General features: G+C 51.6%; 1 protein-coding gene across 8 annotated transcripts in view; it reads right to left on the reverse strand.

The window, feature by feature from the left end:
- Positions 1-10,863: 10,863 nt before the first annotated feature.
- Positions 10,864-18,432, reverse strand: part of DMD (dystrophin) — a 553,630-nt gene continuing 546,061 nt past the window's right edge. For 5 of the 8 annotated variants that reach the window (XM_038757062.1, XM_038757063.1, XM_038757065.1 and 2 more), the window contains 4 exons: positions 17,973-18,216; positions 17,407-17,518; positions 16,493-16,585; positions 10,864-11,223 (listed from right to left, as the gene is read on the reverse strand). In XM_038757062.1, the coding sequence (XP_038612990.1) occupies positions 11,138-11,223; positions 16,493-16,585; positions 17,407-17,518; positions 17,973-18,216 (535 nt within the window). In that variant the 3' untranslated portion in view covers positions 10,864-11,137. Of the gene's footprint in view, positions 11,224-12,810; positions 12,843-16,492; positions 16,586-17,406; positions 17,519-17,972; positions 18,217-18,432 lie in introns of all 8 variants that reach the window. The other 3 variants (XM_038757068.1, XM_038757064.1, XM_038757069.1) reach the window with 1 other exon arrangement.

An 18,432-nucleotide genomic window follows, 5' to 3' on the forward strand; every position in this document is an offset into this window, starting at 1 on the left:
AGAAGGCTCACCCTCCTGGAGCCGTATATAGGGTAAGGACCATGTGGGGCTCAGCCGTCTGGCAATTCCTTGATTGGGAGCAGCTGAGCAGTGCCTGGAAGATGGTATTTATTAAACCGGAGGGGGGAAATGAGCAATTGAGTTTAAATACAGTCCCTGCCCCTCATGGAGTTCACAATCTCTATCACTGTTTTACAGATAAGATCCTTGAGGACCAGAGAAGTGAAATAACTTACCCAAGGTCACACAGTACACCAGGACTATAGCTGAGATGAGAACCCAGGTCCTCCTGACTTACAGGCCTATGTTCTATCCCCTACACCGTGCTGCTTCCTTAAAGGACAGCTGGTCTCTACTGGTATTAGAGGGAAGGAGAGGTATGGGGGATCTAATTGCAGGAGTGAGCTTCAGGAGAGGAGAGGACCAAAAAGCCATTACCCTGATCAATAATGGATGCAGAAAGAGAAAACACAGTGGTTAAGTTACTCATATGTGTGTGTGTGTGTGTGGGGGGGGGGGGGGGGGGGGGGGGGGTTACAAACGGCCAAGTAAGCCCCAGGCCCAGGATCAGCAGACATCTGAAAATTAATGCAGAAAGTCAATCAGAATGAATTAGTGCACCCAGACAGTGAAAGTGGAAATGGAAGGATCAGTTGGTTCTCAAAGCCCTAACTGATGTCAGCCCCTCCCCACCCACAACTGCCCATCCACCCTCCTGGGAACAACATGACAGACCCGGGGTCAACTCCCCCTGATCAGTAGCCTCTACCCCCCCCCCCCAAAAAAAAAGAATAGAGAAACCCCCAAAATGACCCCCACACACCAATCTCCACCAAGGAAAGTAGCCATTCAGCAGAACCTGAACAAGCAGTCCAATAAACGTTGCCACCACCCTGGAGGCTTATATGAGTCGGGATCTTAACTGGGAGTAGCTAATTAGGGTGGGAGGCAAGCAGGTGCCAGACCAGCCATGAGTCCCTCATCTCCTGGGCTGTAACAGGAACACCTGGGCTGGGGCTGGAGTGGGTCGGCAGCCTCCTGGGAGAAAAGCACAGAGACCTCCATGGAACAGGTGGGTTAGGGGTGGCACGGCCCAAGAAACCCCCCGGGACACCCCCCACCCCCAATGAACCCACTCGCCAATCTGCAGGAAGGAAAGTAGCCATTCAGGGTTTTTTTTTAAAAGCTTGCTACAGTTGTATTTTTATTAATGTGGAGAACTAGATGTATAAAAAGGGAAAGGAAACACCAGGACAAACAAAAATGTATGTAACTTACTCATCTGCAAGAGTTGTTGAGAAACAGCCACGTCTTTCAAGGCTCTGAGTCAGTGACGATTCTGAAAGGACAGGCCGAAAATCATTCGGCCAGAACTAGTGCAGCCCTACTGCAACTGAGGCAGGGAGGTCATCCTGTCTTCACGGCCCAACCCCAAGACAGTCCCCTTCCCACATAGACACTACACCTACAAGCATCTGCCCATACCCTGACTCAGGCTCAATATAAACTCCAACAGAGCGGAAGCCCCTGTCCCTAAAGAGCAGTGAAAGAGTCAAAATAAGCCCCCTACCCTCACTCAAGATACCCCGGGAAAACGGAGATGCGAGCAGACGCTGTGAAGTAACTGAAGAGGCATCAGCTGAGAAAAGGCCCACCCTCCTGGAGACTTATATAGCACAAGGAAGGGGCGGGGCTCAACCGGCGGACAATCCCTTGATTGGGAGCAGCTGAGCAGTGCCTGGAAGAAGGGATTAAGCCCCGGAGTACAAACGAACAAATGAGTTTAGATACGGTACCTGCCCCTCATGGAGTTCTCAATCTCCATCGCTGTTTTACAGATAAGATCCTTTAGGACCAGAAAAGTGAAGTGACTTCATCTGTAAAATGCCGCTTAACAAATAGCACAAGAGATGGAGCCAGTATTAGAACCCAGGTCTCTGTGACTTCCAAGCCCGGGCTGTAGCTCTGTGCACTAGGCTGTTTGGTCTTCATTTGGCTTTCACTATCAGTAAATTTCTCTGAAGGCTCAGTCCAGCACCAAGGTACAGTCAATTAAGACACTAACAGGCAACACACTCGACCTGTTTTTCCACTACAGCTGGGATGATTCTTCTCAAAATTGGATTCCTTGATTTTCCCTGATTTTCCAATCAAAAGAAAGCCAGAAGGATTGAAAAAAAGTACCTGCCAAAAGCAGCAAGGCATAGTGGATAGAGCACGGGCCTGGGAGTTAGAAGATCATGGGTCTGCTGTGTGACCTTAGGCAGGCCACTTCACCTCTCTGGGCCTCAGTTACCTCATCTGTAAAATGGAGATTGATACTGTGAGCCCCACGTGGGACAGGGATTCTGTCCAACCTGATTTACTTGTATCCACCCCAGAACTTAGTACAATGCCTGGCACATAGTAGGTGCTTAAAAAATAACATTATTATTATGTGTGTATCATTGTATCTAAATAATAATACAGTTTTTTGTGCGTCTTCAAAAAAAAGGCTGGAGGGAAGGTCCTCTGAATTTCAGAATTAATATTATTGATATCTTTTGAAGAGGGAGCAGGATATTGGACCACTGAACTTTATGAGTTTCACATCTCATTTTCATTATTCTCCTGTGAATTTATTTTATAGGTTCATTCATTCATTCATTCATTCATTCAATTGTATTTATTAAGAGCTTACTGTGTGTAGAGCACTGTATTAAGTGCTTGGGAAAGTACAACAGCAAACAGACACAGTCCCTGCCCACAACAGGAGACGCAGCATGGCTCAGTAGAAAGAGCACTGGCTTTGGAGTCAGAGGTCACGGAGTCTAATTCCAACCCCGCAACTTGTCAGCTGTGTGACTTTGGGCAAGTCACTTAACTTCTCTGTGCCTCAGTTACCTCATCTATAAAATGGTGATCAAGGCTGTGAGCCCCATGTGGGACTATCTGACTACCTTGTAACTCTCCAGTGCTTAGAACAGTGCTCAGCACAAAGTAAGCACTTAACAAATGCCATCATCATTATTATTATTATTATTAACAAGCTTACAGTCAAGAGCTATAAACAAAATTCTCAAAAATTTACTAATCACCTTCTGAACCATTTATGAGTTAAATGCTACTGTAACACTCAATAGAGTAATCCTTCTTAACACAGAAAACAATTTGGAATACAATAATTATAGCAGTTACAAAGTTCTTACCATGTGCCAAGCACTGTGCTAAGCACCAGAGTTAATAGAAAATAGTCTACGCTGTAAGTTCATTAAGAGCAGGGAACATGTCTGCTAATTCTATTGTATTGTGCTCTCCCATGCACTTAGTCCAGTGCTCTGGACACAGGATGATGATGATGATGATTGCATTTATTAAGCGCTTACTATGTGTAAAGCACTGTTCTAAGCGCCGGGGAGCTTACAAGGTGATTATGTTGTCCCTCGGGGGGGATCACAGTCTTAATCCCCATTTTACAGATGAGGTAACTGAGGCCCAGAGAAGTTAAGTGACTTGCCCAAAGTCACACAGCTGACAAGCGGTGGAGCCAGGGTTTGAACCTATGACCTCTGACTCCAAAGCCCGGGCTCTTTCCACTGAGCCCGCTGCTTCTCACCATGTTCTATACAATGTCCTATGTGAGTTTTTAAGTGTCCTGGTTCAATTTTGGTCATTCTTAAGTGTACTTTTATTTCAATATACTAGCATCCAACATAATTTTTGTTATCTAGGCTCCCCCTAATCCAGACCTTTTCTTTCTCTTACATATTGATGACCCTGCCCTTACCTTGGCCTAAACTTTCCCATTGCAAAACCATCTGGCAGCAATCAGGATGTCGATATTACAGAAAGCAATCAACCAAACAGTGGTATTTGTTGAGCACTTACCGTGCACAGAGCTGTGTACTAAGCTGTGTACTAAGCGCTAGAGCACAACAGAATTGGTTGACACTTTCCCTGCCCTCCCAGAACTTACAGTCTAAAGGGGGAAAGTAAATGTTGAGGATATATTCTATCCAAAGGATGACAGCCAATACAGCTACTAAATCAAAATGAGGTCTATTTCCAACACAAGTTGACGCATGTGCGTACACACATACACACAAACATTAAATGACTAAATGCTTCTCACCACCCCCATTTTGCATTAGTGGTTTAGTGTTTGTCCCTGTATCCAAGCTTCTTCCCTCTTTGATCAATCCCACTCTCAATGGCCTGATCAGGTTTCCTAAACAGTGCTCTCTAAAATTCCTCTCCGGTGGCTCTCCATTTTCCCTGGATCGAGCAGAAACTCCTGACCAATGATTTCAAGCCTCTGTCCACCAGCTCTCTCTGTAACACCCCAACTCACAATCATGAGTCTTCTTAAATTCGCTTTCTAACTATACTTCACCCTGGCCTCTCCTGGCCCTGATGCAGTCCTCGCTCCCTTTTTCCCTTTCCATCAAGTCCACCAGACAGCATCCCTCCATGCTGTAGTCATCCCAGAAATGTCACGACCCTGGGTAGGAACAGAGCTAAATTGCACGGGAAAACAGGAGGTGAGAATTATCTGGGAAACACGAAAACCCTCATCTTAGTCGAATGGACTGTTAACAAATTTCGCACAAGTCAATGGGCGCAGGAAAATCTCACTTACCTTGCTTGCTTTCTCCAAGAAACTTATCAACAGACAGACTTTACTGTTCATGGAGGGCAAGACAACTTGTCTACTAATAATAATAATTGCATTTATTAAGCACTTACTATGTGCAAAGCACTGTTCTAAGCGCTGGGGAGCTTACAAGGCGATCAGGTTGTCCCACGGAGGGCTCACAGTCTTAATCCCCATTTTACAGATGAGGTAACTGTGGCACAGAGAAGTTAAGTGACATGCCCAAAGTCACACAGCTGACAACTGGCGGAGCCGGGATTTGAACCCACGACCTCTGACTCCAAAGCCCGGGCTCTTTCCACTGAGCCACGCTGCTGAAGCCCGAGCACCAGTGTAAGACAGAGACCGTGTCCGACCCAATTTGCTTTTAATCATCCCAGTACTCAGTACAGTGCCTGGCACATAGGAAGCAATTAACAAATACCACAATTATTAATATTATCATCATCATCGTTATAGAGTAGGTCACCTCAGCCGGCCCCTAGAGCCACCTCTATCGATGTGACTGGAGCTGAGCCAATCGATGAAGCGTCAGGCCTCCCTCCACACCGAAGGCCCGGCCATACCCCAGAAACCTGATTTCGGGGAGAGGGGAACCCGATCAATCAATCAATCAATCAATCGTATTTATTGAGTGCTTACTGTGTGCAGAGCACTGTACTAAGCGCTTGGGAAGTACAAGTCGGCAACATATAGAGACAGTCCCTACCCAACAGTGGGCTCACAGTCTAGAAGGGGGAGACAGAGAACAAAACCAAACATACTAACAAAATAAAATAAATAGAATAGATATGTACAAGTAAAATAAATCAATCGAGTAATAAATATGTACAAACATATATACATATATAGAGGTGCTGTGGGGAAGGGAAGGAGGTAAGATGGGGGGATGGAGAGGGGGACGAGGGGGAGAGGAAGGAAGGGGCTCAGTCTGGGATGGCCTCCTGGAGGAGGTGAGCTCTCAGTAGGCCCTTGAAGGGAGGAAGAGAGCTAGCTTGGCGGATGGGCAGAGGGATTGGGGGCATTCCAGGCCCGGGGGATGACGTGAGCTGGGGGTCGATGGCGGGACAGGCGAGAGCGAGGCCTAACGGTGAGGAGATTAGCGGCAGAGGAGCGGAGGGTGCGGGCTGGGCTATAGAAGGAGAGAAGGGAGGTGAGGTAGGAGGGGGCGAGGTGATGGACAGCCTTGAAGCCCAGGGTGAGGAGTTTCTGCCTGATGCGCAGATTGATTGGTAGCCACTGGAGATTTTTGAGGAGGGGAGTAACATGAGTGTTTCTGGACAAATACAATCCGGGCAGCAGCATGAAGTATGGATTGAAGAGGGGAGAGACTCATGATCTGTGGAACGGATTTTACTGTCCAAACCATCCCGAGGTGAGGCAGGATCATTTCTTCCGTACCTCCTGTTTCAGAAAGAAAACAATATCAATATGGGTCATTCATTCTTGGGCGCATCTGCCGCTTACCTGTCGGCTGGAATCACATCGGGCTACGGGGAAAATATCGGAACATACCATTCAAACTTCGTGAAGTAGTTGAGAACCTCACAAACAGCTCAAACACAATCTCACTACTTAGGCGATGGTTGGATTATGAACCTGAATGACTTTATCTGCTTCCTTTCTTTGGTAGACTGACCAAATACATCAAGAAAAGTTTTAATGGGAGCACAGCAGTAGGATTGATGGAACTGTGGAAGAGGGAAAATAGAAGCACTGCCCCTGAAGAAAACTGACCATTACAATGGAACAACTACCGTTACCAAGAAATGAATGGGAGATTGAGCATACTGACCCATGAGGAGCGTGATTTTCTTTTTCCCAAAGGTCTCTGAGGAATTCAGACACAGGCGCCCAGCCCATGTCATTCCTTTCCCCGCTTCTACTGCACTTGTTAAACGTCTTCAATTTCCTCTGCTCGGCTGTGGGGTGACACTTCATAGCAGGAAGGAAGCTGCATAAACTCAGTCTCCGTTACAGTTGTTATTATCCTACAACTCCCACGTATTCATGCGTCTGGGACTCTTTCCCAGACTGGAGAATCACAGCAATCTAGTCACCGTCTCCCAGAAACAATCAAAAGATGGTATTGATTGAGCGTTGATTATGTGCAGAGCACTGTCCTAAATGCTTGGGAGATTACAGTATATCAAAATTAGCAGACGTTCTCTGCCCAGAATGAATTTACAGTCTAGAGGGACTGCATTAATATAGATTAATTAATTATAATTGCCCTCATTGAAATGCCAGTAGCATATGCAGAGGTGATAATCAACATTTAGATTGTAAATACCCGAGTATGAGGAATGTCTCCCAATTCTATTTGTGGGCCACCCCCTTCTCCTGGAGATATAATCTAACCTTGACTTCACTGACACTGTCCTCTCTTGGTTCTCCTCCTAGCTCCCTGACCCCTCATTCTCAGTCTCCTTCTCAGGCCGATCCTCTGCCTCCTACCCTCTAACTCTTCGCCCTCAGAGAACTCCTTTGCTCCCATGACTTCCACTCCCATCTCTATGCAGATGATTTCCAAATCTCCACCTCCATCCCTGATCGCTTTCCTCCTCTGCAGTCTTGTATCTCCTTCTGGCCTGGGGAAATTTCTATTTGGATATCCCGCCGACACTTCAAGCTTAACATGCCTAAAAATCTAACTCCTCATCTTTCCACCAAAACGCTGTCCTCCCTCTGACTTTCCCATCGATATACACGGTACCGCACTCTCCTTGTCTCCAAAGCCCGTAACCTCAGCTGTGTCCCAGACTCATCTCTCTCATTCAACCCACGTATTCAGTTAGTCACCAATCCTACCTTCCCATGACAAAAATCCTCCTTTTTCCTTTCCAAACTGTTACTGTACCGATTCAATCACTTATCCAATCCCTCCTTGACTACCACACGAGCCTTCTCGACTGCTTCCCTGGCTCCTTCCTCTCTGCCAACTCCAGGCCTTATTTTGCACCGCTGGCAGGATCATTTTTCTAAAAAAAAGTTCAGTCCACTACTGCCTGTTCAAGACACTCCAGTGACTACACATCCAACTCTGCATCAAACTGAAACTCCTTACCAAAGGCTTTAAAGCACCCAATCAGCTCACCACCTCCAACCTTACTTGGCTCCTTTCCTACCATAGTCCAGCCTGCACGCATCAGTCTTCTAAGGCCAACCTCTGCTCCAATTCCCCAACCACATCCCACCCCTAGCTTGGAACTTCCTCCCCCTTCACATCTGACAGACTGCTACTCCCCCCACCTTCCAAGCCTTATTAAAAACACATCTCCTCGAAGAAGTCTTCCCCGACCAGTCCCTCTCCCTTCAGCATTGCCCATGTATCTGGCTCTGTAGGCGTTGCGCATGTGAGATTCACCCCACCTACAGCCTCACGGCACTTAGAAGCCCATATCTGTAATTTATCTTAATGTTTGTCTCTCTGTTTAAACTCCTTTTAGGCAGGAAGCCCAACTATGTTGCATCATACTCTCCCAGATGCTTAGTACTCGGCACAGAGTAAGCGCTCAGTGAATACTATTGATCCATTAAGGATTGGGGGGGGGGGGGGGGGGTGCGCAGAAGATGGACCGGTTCACCAATCAACCGTATTTACTGAGGCTTACGATATAACAGACACATTCCTCGGCCACGACGGGCCAAACCCATCCATCTTGGCTGCCTCTGAAGGCCATCTCCGACCGCACAATAGTTTTGGCCCCGATGGTGCCTTCGCTTGCCGGACCTGCTTCTAAGGGCTCTGCACGCACTAAATGATCAACAAAAACCACCGCTGTATCAGCTGCTCTGGGGAGGGGAACCTCGTCGCACAGTCTAACCACCGGTCCTCATCCCCCCTCTGTTCGTTAGCTCGCAAGGTGCCGGGGCCGCCCCGGCCCCGAGGTCGGGTTCCTCCGACCGCGACGGAGTTCCGCCTCGGACCAGATCGGCCTTGCGGTCCCCTGCTCCTGGCTGCCGAGACCGGGTGATAATCACGACGGGGTTCCGTTTAAGTGATGGCGATTTCCCGTCTTTTTAAGAGGACGAGAGATTTAGAAATTGTCCGGAAGGCAACGAGAGATGCTGACTTCGGGTGCCCCGAAACTGGAGGAGCAGCGGTGGGTTGACACCTTCAGCATCCGCTTCCCCACCTCCCCGGTCCCCAGAAGCCTCGACCGTAGGGTCTCCGTCCCGAGGACGGAGCCGGTCGTTAACGGGCAGAGGCCACGGCGAAGGGAGTTGGCCACAAACGCTCGGTTTTATAACGTAACTGCGTGCTTTATTGAGATACACAGTAAAGCAGTATATAATACAATAGTAAGGCATATATTTGGTGAAGTCTGATATGTTGTGAAAAATGCAATCAAACCAAAGTTTAAAAAAACATTAGTAAATGTTACAGTGTTGGTGTTGAAACACAATATTTTATGATCCCGTCGACATAACGTGCCGTACGATGCGGATGCTTCAGATACAGTGATTACGCTTTCTTACGGTTTAGTACTCTGTGGTTAGAATCGTGAAAGAATTCCCAAATTATGCTTAAAAAGCAACAGTAAAGCTCTCAACTCGTATTTAAATATTTTGACAGACTCACTCCAAAACTAATGTCTACGGATAAAACCCAAAGAATCTGGTGAAAACAAACCGTGCAATCCGTCCGAATGGTTTTTTCCAAAGTTTTCGGTGACCGGCCTACCGCGAAGAAACCGAGAATCCCCTTCTCTCCGCTCTCCGCTCTCCTGAAACTAGACGGGCCAGTCCGCCCCCGCGGGGGAGGCCGGGGACCGAATCTCCGCCTGGTCGGGAAGGGGCATTTTGGGTTTCCTCTTGGAAAACGGGGACGACGGGCGAGACCGTTCCCGTGACGGGCAAGTGGTGGTGACGGAGGTGGAGGTGGCGGCGGCGGCGGCAGCGGGGATGACGGGCGCAGTCGGGGACACCGCAAAACCAAAGTGAGGTAGAAATAGCATGATGAGCCACGGTCAACGTTCGTCGTCGGGAAGGAAAGAGAGGGACGGGCCCCACTCTCCTGAGTCTCGTGACGCTTCGTGTACGAGGTAACGGATTTGCCAACTAACAGATCACATGATGCATTTCTACTGCTTTTATGACAGACTCAAAGGAAGGCCAGTGACGGGAGACGCTGAAGCTTTGCCTGCAGGCCTCTGAACGCTTCCTCTGTGGCGAGAGGCTGACGCCGCTCCACCCGTGGCTCTGGCTCTCGTCCGCCGCGGGCCGCCTTTCCCGTGGGGAGGGAGGCCGCCGGCCGGGAAAAGCGGGGAGGCGGCAGAGGGCAGGGGGAAGACGGGAAGACGGGAAGACGGACGATCCCGGCTCTCGGGCTGAAGGCCGATAACGGTGTCGTGACTCGAGGCGGTTACTCCGAGTCGCTTCCTGGAAGGGGACGGCTGGGGGTCCGGGGGGAGGCCGCCAGAGGCTCACCTCGGTCGGCACGCGTCGAGAGGAAAGGGGACCTGGCCTTTAGGGGGAAGCGAGCGGGCCCCCGGAAGGGAAATGGACATCGTGTCGGAGCGGGCTGGGGGAGTCGCGCTGCCGAGGGTCACTGGGCGGAGCGGAGAGGGAGGCCTCCTCCTTCCTCCCGGAGGGAGGGGCGGGTGCCGCCGCCCTGCATCTTCTTCCGCTGCCACGTGGTCCCGCCTCCGAGCCCGGGAGGGACTCCCGCTTCGGCCGGCACCGCGGGCCCTCGGCCGACGTCCGCCCGGGATCCGGACGGTCGGAGAGAGGGCCGCTCTCCCTTGGCCCCGGCCAGAGCCCGGGGTGGCAGGCGCCGGACCGGGGGTCCGAGATCCGGCTTCGATCCTCCGGGCCGTCCACGGACCGCTTGACGGGGGCAGCCCGGTTGGCGTGGTTTATCAGCTCCGATTCGGCGACCGGTCGAGGTCCCCGTGCCCCGGACGGGTGAGAGGGGTTGGTTTCGAAAACAGTTTTTGCAGCCGTATCCGTGATGCCGGGGTGGGGAAGGGGCAGTCGGCCAGATGCCGGGAAAACACAAGCGTGAACCCCTCTCTCTCTCTCTCTCGCTCTCACTTTCTCACTCACACACACACGCGCACACACATAGACACACAAACACACACACACGGGCACATACACTCTGCCGCCAAAGTGTTTTTGTCTGTTTTTAGGGATTTTTATAAACAACTTTTTCTTATAAAGCACACGTTGTTTACAATCTTTCTTTATAACCGTTAGAAATTTTTTTTTAAACAACCCGAAATGCGTTTCATATAAAGAAGTGGCAAGTTATTTAGCTATCAAGATTTTACATGTAGTGTTCTTGTAACTTTTTTTGTACAATTGCATAGACGTGGAAAACCTGCCATTGTTAACAAAACAATAACAGACTTAGGAAACTACTGAAATCTACAGAATAGTACCACTACCCTTCACAAAAATAGAGATTTTTCTTATTGTAAACTCTTACGGTCTAATCCTCTTTGTTGTATGAATATTATAAAAACCATGCGGGACGTGGGAAGTCGTAAAACACATCTACTCTAGGCCTCCGGCGGGAGGCGGACACGCCGTCTTGGTTGGCGGCGCTCGGCCCGGTCGGAAGAGGTCACCTATATCGGGTCCTGGAAACAGAGAGGAGGGAGACGCGGTCAGCTCCTCGGCTGCCGGGCCCCCCGGAAGCCTGAGTACGCGGCAGCGCCACGGTACGGGATGGGCCACGGGGACTCGGAAGGACCTGGGTTCTAATCCGGGCTCTGCCGCTTGTCTGCTGCGTGACCTTGGGCAGGTCACTTCACTTCTCTGAGCCACAGGTACCGCATGCTGACTGATATATTGTACTCTCACAAGTTCTTAGGACAGTGCTCTGCACACAGTAAGCGATAAATAAATATGATGGAATTAATGAATAAAATGGGGATTAAGATGGTTCACTCTTTCAATCACATTTATTCATCGCTTACTGTATGCAGAGCACTGTACTAAAAGCTTAGGAAAGTACAATATAGTAACAGAGAGAGACAATCCCTTCCCACAACGAGCTCAGTCTGAAATTACATCTATAATTCTATTTATTTATATCGATGCTACTGATGCCTGTCTACTTGTTTTGCTGTCTGTCTCCCTTCTTCTAGACGGTGAGCCTGTTGCTGGGTAACGGACTGTCTCCATCTGTTGCCGAATTGTACTTTCCAAGAGCTTAGTACAGTGCTCCGCACACAGTAAGGGCTCAATAAATACAGCGATGAATGAATGAACGAATGAACAAACGAAGAGGATGAGACCCACGTGGGACAGTGACTGTAACCGACCAGGTTATCTTCTAATTTATCACAGCGCTTAGAACTGTGCCTGGCACATAGTAAGCACTTAACAAACACCATTAAAAAAACAAAAATAATCTGGCCTCCGACCCCGCTTTGGCTCACGGACAGGGAACGCAGGCCCCCCACCCTGACCCCCGGGGTCGGCTCTGGCAGCCCCAGTCTGGGAATCCACCAGTCGATGTTCGAGTTCACGCGATTGTCTCCACATTGGGCCTTCCCCACCTCTCCTCTCCTTGCCAACTCCACTGCGGGTTACACTCTAAACCCATCTTGGGGAGGTGAGGGCGGGATGTCGCTGGGATGTTGGAACCCTTTTGCTTTAAAGCACTGGGCTCTAAGAAAATTCAGACCCAAGGAGAACCCTTATTTCACATAAAACGAGAGCCGGCAACCGACCAGAGTCGCTCCCTCTCCTGCCCGAGCGCCCGGACCGTCGGGCCCAGATTCCGGGCCGACTCCAGCCCCGTCACAAGCCTGGCGGGGCCGAACGTTCTCACGACGGAGCCCACCGCGGAAGCAAGGCACGGCCTCAGCAAGAGCCACGCACGAGTGGTAATGCACTTAGCAGAAGCCACGTGTGGCAACACGTGCACACACTACACGCCGGCTCGGCACACTACACAAGCCATTTGCAGCAACACAAACGCACACGCACACACCACACACTGACGCACACAGACTCGGGCCGCCAGAGAAATCACGCACACCCCCCTGCGCCTCCACTCAAAGTACACGTACTCGGAGCACTGCAGAAGCCACACGGAGCCCCGCACAAGTTACCGCGCACAAGCTCGGCGCAAAGCAGAAGCCACGGAGGTTAAGGCGCGTGGGCTTGGCCCAAACAGCAGGACCCCAAGCCCGGACAGAGAGCGGCATCTCACTAACCTCTCTCAGTGACTTTCCGGGGACATTCCTTCCTTTAGTAACAGAGACAGGAAGAGGCAGAGAGATCACAAGAGAGAAACAAACCTCACACAAACCCAAGTCGGCCCTCCAGATGACACCCTTTATCGAGTTGGCTCGGGAAGCATTTGAGTGGGGGACAAAAGATGTAATTTTCTTCCCCTCCAAGCTAAAACGACGCTGGCCGTAAACTTTGGGAGGCACCTGATCGGGATAAAAAGGCTCATTTTTCCCCTCCAAGCTAAAAGCAAGTTTAGCATAAACTAAATTCGGGGTTGTCAACAAGGGGACCCTGGCCAGGAATCCGGGTCAGATATTCGTTTCAGTGCAGGGAAGGGGAGGGAGTCTGTCAGCTACGGAGAGGCACCGGACCCCAAATCCTTCCCCACAGTCGTCAACTCTCTATCCGGCCGCGTTCCGTATCCACACTCCAGTGTGGAAGGCCTCCCTTCCCTGACTGGGCACAGAGAGCGTTGGCCCGGAAAGTCCTCTGCTCTGGAGCTGTCCCGACCCGATCTGACGGGGAGCACCTGGGGAAGCGGCACAGTGTCGTGGACAGAGCCCAGAACTGGGAATCAGAAGGTCATGGGTTCTAATCCCGGCTCCACCACTTGTCTGCTGCGTGACCCTGGGCAAATCATTTCACTTCTCTGGGCCTCAGTTACCTCATTTTTAACACGGGGAATGAGACTGTGAGCCCCACCCGGGACAGGGACCGTGTACAACTTGATCTGCTTGTATCCACCCCGGCGCTTAGCACAGTGCCTGGCACATAGTAAGTGCTTAACGAATGCCATCATCATCATCATCACCTGTACCGACCACCCCGGGTACCCGGAGCCTGCAGCAAATCACGCCACAGTGGCAAGGAACCGGATAGGGACCGGAGGCGGATGGCGGTGGCCCCGGGAAGTGACGGAAGACCGGATGGGGATCCGCGATCCGGTCAATGGGTCCCAAGGAGCGGGGGCGGCGCTCGGCTGGGCACGGGGACAGCAAAGAGACCCCCACGAGCTCCCTCCGCTGATAGTTCAGCGGCTCGGATCGAGGTTCTGTCCCTCCGCTCGGTCATTTTCATAAGACACTGGCGAAACTCATCAAGACGTCATTTAAGTTAGGCCCAGCTGCGGTGACGACCTCCGACCTGATGTCTGGGATGGAGAGGTGGAGGAAGATGAGGAGGAAGAGAAAAAGGGCGACCTCACACCCAGTTAGGGAGGCTCTGGTAGTTATAGAGGGCAGCACAGGGAAGTCTGCCCTGCACTGTGGGGTCTCCTGCCCTTCCTCTGTAAAAAATTTAATTCATTGATAATTAATCATAATGTATTTATATAAATGCCTACCCTTCCTCCCCGAGACCTTAAGCTCACTGTGGGCAGAGGATGTGTCTGTCTATCGTGTTATATTGTACTCTCTCCCATGAGCTTAGTACACGGCTTTGCACGCAGCAAGCGCTCAATAAGTACCACTGACCGATCGATTAATGGCTACCTGCCCCCCACAATAATCCATCTAGACTGTAAGCCCCTTGGGGGCAGGAATCCTGTTTATTAACTCTGTTATACTGTAATAATAATAATAAGAACGATGATGGCATTTGTTAAGCGCTTACCACGTGCGAAGTACTGTTCTAAGCGCTGGGGGGATACAAGGTGGTCAGGTTGTACCACGGGGGGCTCACAGTCTTCATCCCCATTTTACAGATGAGGTAACTGAGGCACAGAGAAGTTCAGTGGCTTGCCCAAGGTCACACAGCAGACAACTGGCGGAGCCGGAATTCGAACCCTCGATCTTTGACTCCCACTGAGCCACGCTACTGTACTCTCCCAAGTGCTTAGTACACTGCTCTGAATAATGTAAGCACTCAATAAATACCAGCAAATGATTAATCCTTGAGAGGAAAGATCATGTGTTTTTCTGAGTTCACTCTCCCAGGTGCTTAGTACAACGCTGTGCAAATACTAGGTCCACAATTACTATGTCTAACTGACGGGTTGGTTAAGTACATAAGATAATTGAACATGCATTCAACTGTATTTATTGAGTGCTTACCGTGTGCGGAGCACTGTACTAAGCAATCGGGAAAGTACAAAACAACAATACACAGACACATTCCCTGCCCACTACGAGCTTGCAGTCTAGACCGGGGAAAGACAGACATTATATAAATAAATTCCAGTTATGTTCGTAAGTGCTGTGGGGCTGGGAAGGGAAAAGAACAAAGAGAGCAGATCAGGGCAACGAAGAAGGGAGAGTGGGTGAAGAGGAAATGGGGGGGCTTAGTCAGGGAAAGCCTCTCGGAGGAGACAGCTCAGTGGAAGGAGCCTGGGCTTGGGAGTCAGAGGTCATGGGTTCAAATCCCAGCTCTGCCACTTGGCAGGTGTGTGACTTTGGGCAAGTCATTTCACTTCTCCCCACATCCCTACATCCTCTTCCCCACATCTGCCAAGCTAGCTCTCTTCCTCCCTTCAAGGCCCTACTGAGAGCTTACCTCCTCCAGGAGGCCTTCCCAGACTGAGTCCCTTCCTTCCTCTCCCCCTCCTCCCCTTCTCCATCCCCCCCGCCTTACCTCCTTGCCTTCCCCACAGCACCTGTATATATGTTTGTACGTATTTATTACTCTATTTATTTATTTATTTTACTTGTACATATCTATTCTATTTATTTTATTTTGTTAATATGTTTGGTTTTGTTCTCTGTCTCCCCCTTCTAGACTGTAAGCCCACTGTTGGGTAGGGACCATCTCTATGTGTTGCCAACTTGTGCTTCCCAAGCACTTAGTACAGTGCTCTGCACACAGTAAGCGCTAAATAGATACGATTGATTGATTCTCTGTGCCTCAGTTACCTCTTCTGTAAAATGGGATTAAGACTGTGAGCCTCATGTGGGACAACCTGATCACCTTGTATCCTCCCCAGTGCTTAGAACAGTGCTTTGCACATAGTAAGCGCTCCACGAATACCATCACATTATTATTATTATTATTCCAAAAGGCCTGGAAGAGGGAGAGAGTACTCTGTGAAAAGTTTCTGATCAGGAATAACAAGTTCATACTTTTCACATCCATGCCGACATGGGAGGAGGATCACGGTCCAGTCTGCCTGTCTGTCTCCTTGTCAGTGTCCGTCTGCCCGTCAGTCCGTCCCGTCGGTGGCTCTCTCCACCGCCCCCCAAGAGCCGGCGAGCAAGAGGCCCGAGGAAAGGCAGCTGAGAGCGGGTGGTACCAATGTTCACTCAGTGACCTGGGAACCGGCAGGCGTGGCTTTGGCCGGACAAGTCCGCCACCGCTCCGGAGTCCACCCGGGAGTGGCGGCAGACACTAGATTTATGACCGTGCTGGCGTATGTTTACAGGTAATCATACGGTCAAAACCTCACGTCTTACCCCAAAGACAAAGGATAGAGGTGTTCTCTCACCCGGGGGAGGGGGCGGGTGGGTGGGAAGGTGCGGGCTTTGGTCCCTCTCCCCTCAGGCCCTCGTTAGGTGACGTCCGAGAAGGGAAACGATCAGCCGGGCGGGACCATTTGAACAGCGGGGTGCACGGGCGAGGGGCGCGGCGATTCGGGTACGCCGAGCCCGTGGGCGCTGGGGCTCCCCGTGGCTTCCCCAGGGCCTCCCCACGGCTGCCGGGGACTCCTCAGGGCCTCCCCACGGCTCCTCTCACCTCGGGGCCTAGGGAAAGAGTGATTCAGGTGTTCCATGACTTCTTCCAGCCCCGGGCTCGGGTCGCGGGGCGAGCCGGCCAGCTCCTCCTCCCCTGAACAAGGAGGGAGACAAAAAGGCAGGCTGCGTTGACACCCAGACCCGCCGGGCTTTCCGTTCCCCCTCTGGACTGTAGGCTCGTGGTGGACGTGGAACGTGTCAACCAACTCTGTTCCTTTGTACTCTCTCAAGTTTTCATTCAGTGTGCTGAACACGGTAAGCGCTCAGTATCTTCGACGGACCGAGATTCCACACCCCTGAGGATCTTGCCCCCGGGGAGAATGACTGTTTTTAGTCTCCTGGGGGTAAAAGATCCCAAGCTGGAAGTGCAGGGCCCCGCTGTTGAGTTTGAAATAAAAAAGAACCAAATTTGTCGGTCGCTTTTGAACGTGCAGACGCTGAGGGCCGCTGTTGTCATGCCAGCTCTACGCAAGGCCAGACAGAGGAGGGACAGGAGGAGGAGGAAATGGGGGACATAGAGGGGGCCTCTCTCTTCCCACAAAACTGACAGAAGGGAGGAAAAGGTCCGGGAACGATAAGGTCTTTCCTCTCACACACATACATTTTATTTATTTCCTTTTGGGCAGGCCTGGGATGAGAACCTGGAACTCAACTCTGCAGCCTAGGCCCTTACCCCTGAACTACTCTCTTGACCAGAGACATGTCCACTTTTACCTCTCCCACCAGAAACCTTAAAAAAATAAGATAAAAGGCCTACCCACTTCCTGGGATTTTCCTATCATCATCCCTTAATCCTCCTCGGGTGTGTAACACCCAGCTCAAAAGAGGGCACGGAAGATAGCCCCATTTGCGCTCAGAAGACACTCCTTAAGGGGAGGAGGATGGCTCCGTCCAGGACGGGCCGGGCACACTCACCCGCAGCGTCTGACGTCTGGCTGCCGACGACCCTCAGCGGCACGGGCTGGCTGCCCTCCGACCTGGGGGAGGAGGAGGCCGTCGTGCCGTTCACCTTGGCCTCTGCTGGGGGCTGCGAGACAGAAGGACACCGAATTATTTCCCGGCAGAGGCGGTCCAGAGGCCCCACGGGGTAACGTCGGAACGGAGGGGCGACGGCTGTGGTAATCAGGATGTCGGTCACTGCTCGACCGAGGATGGGCGGGTGGAGGATCCCCAGAAACTTCCGTCGCAGCTCCTCCTCCTCCTCTTCCTGCTCCCTCCCTCACGGGTCAAGGAGGGCGGGCTGCCAGGACTCTCGGAACCAGGGGCGGATTCTTGGTCGGAACCCGTAAAAGGATGGAAGAGGAATAAAAAGCCCGAGAAATCTTAACTCAGGCACACGGCCCATGGGGATGAGACACCGATCCCGGCTTTGACCTCCACGGAGGGCGCGTGGGCGGTCCGGCCGGCCCGGAAGGCCCGAGGGCCGAGTGTCCACCCCGGGTGCGGGAGGACGGGGCGGGGGGTGGGGTGGGGGCCCTCACTTGCTCCAGCAGCCGCCTCAGCCGCTGCAGCTGGGACTCGAGCTGCTTGTTGTGATCTTCCAGGATCTGCATCCTGGCCTCCAGGCGGCCCTTGTGCTGCCGCAGGAGTTTCGCCTCGGCGATGAGCTCGGCGTCGCGGGGGCTCTGGGGAGAGACGGGCAGCATCTCAGGAGGGGGTGGCAGTGGGGACAGGCCTTTGTGCTCGTGCTGCTGCTTCAGCCGATCGTACTCTGCCTGCAGGTTTCTGTGGGTACAGCAAAGTCGCACCCCTTAGCGCCGAGCCCGGACGGAGCCCGGACGGAGCCCGTCCGCTACGCGCGCCGCGCTCCCGGGTGGCGGGAGGGAGAGAACGGTGGGGGGGTGGGAAGGGACCGTCTAGATGCTCACAGCTCTGAGGGGGCCACCCCGCTTCCCCCACACACACACACTGGGGGTCATCGGGTGTTCATCGGGGACTTGT

The sequence above is a fragment of the Tachyglossus aculeatus genome, chromosome 15 (assembly GCF_015852505.1).
Source record: "Tachyglossus aculeatus isolate mTacAcu1 chromosome 15, mTacAcu1.pri, whole genome shotgun sequence".
In the NCBI taxonomy this organism is placed as follows: Eukaryota; Metazoa; Chordata; class Mammalia; order Monotremata; family Tachyglossidae; genus Tachyglossus; species Tachyglossus aculeatus.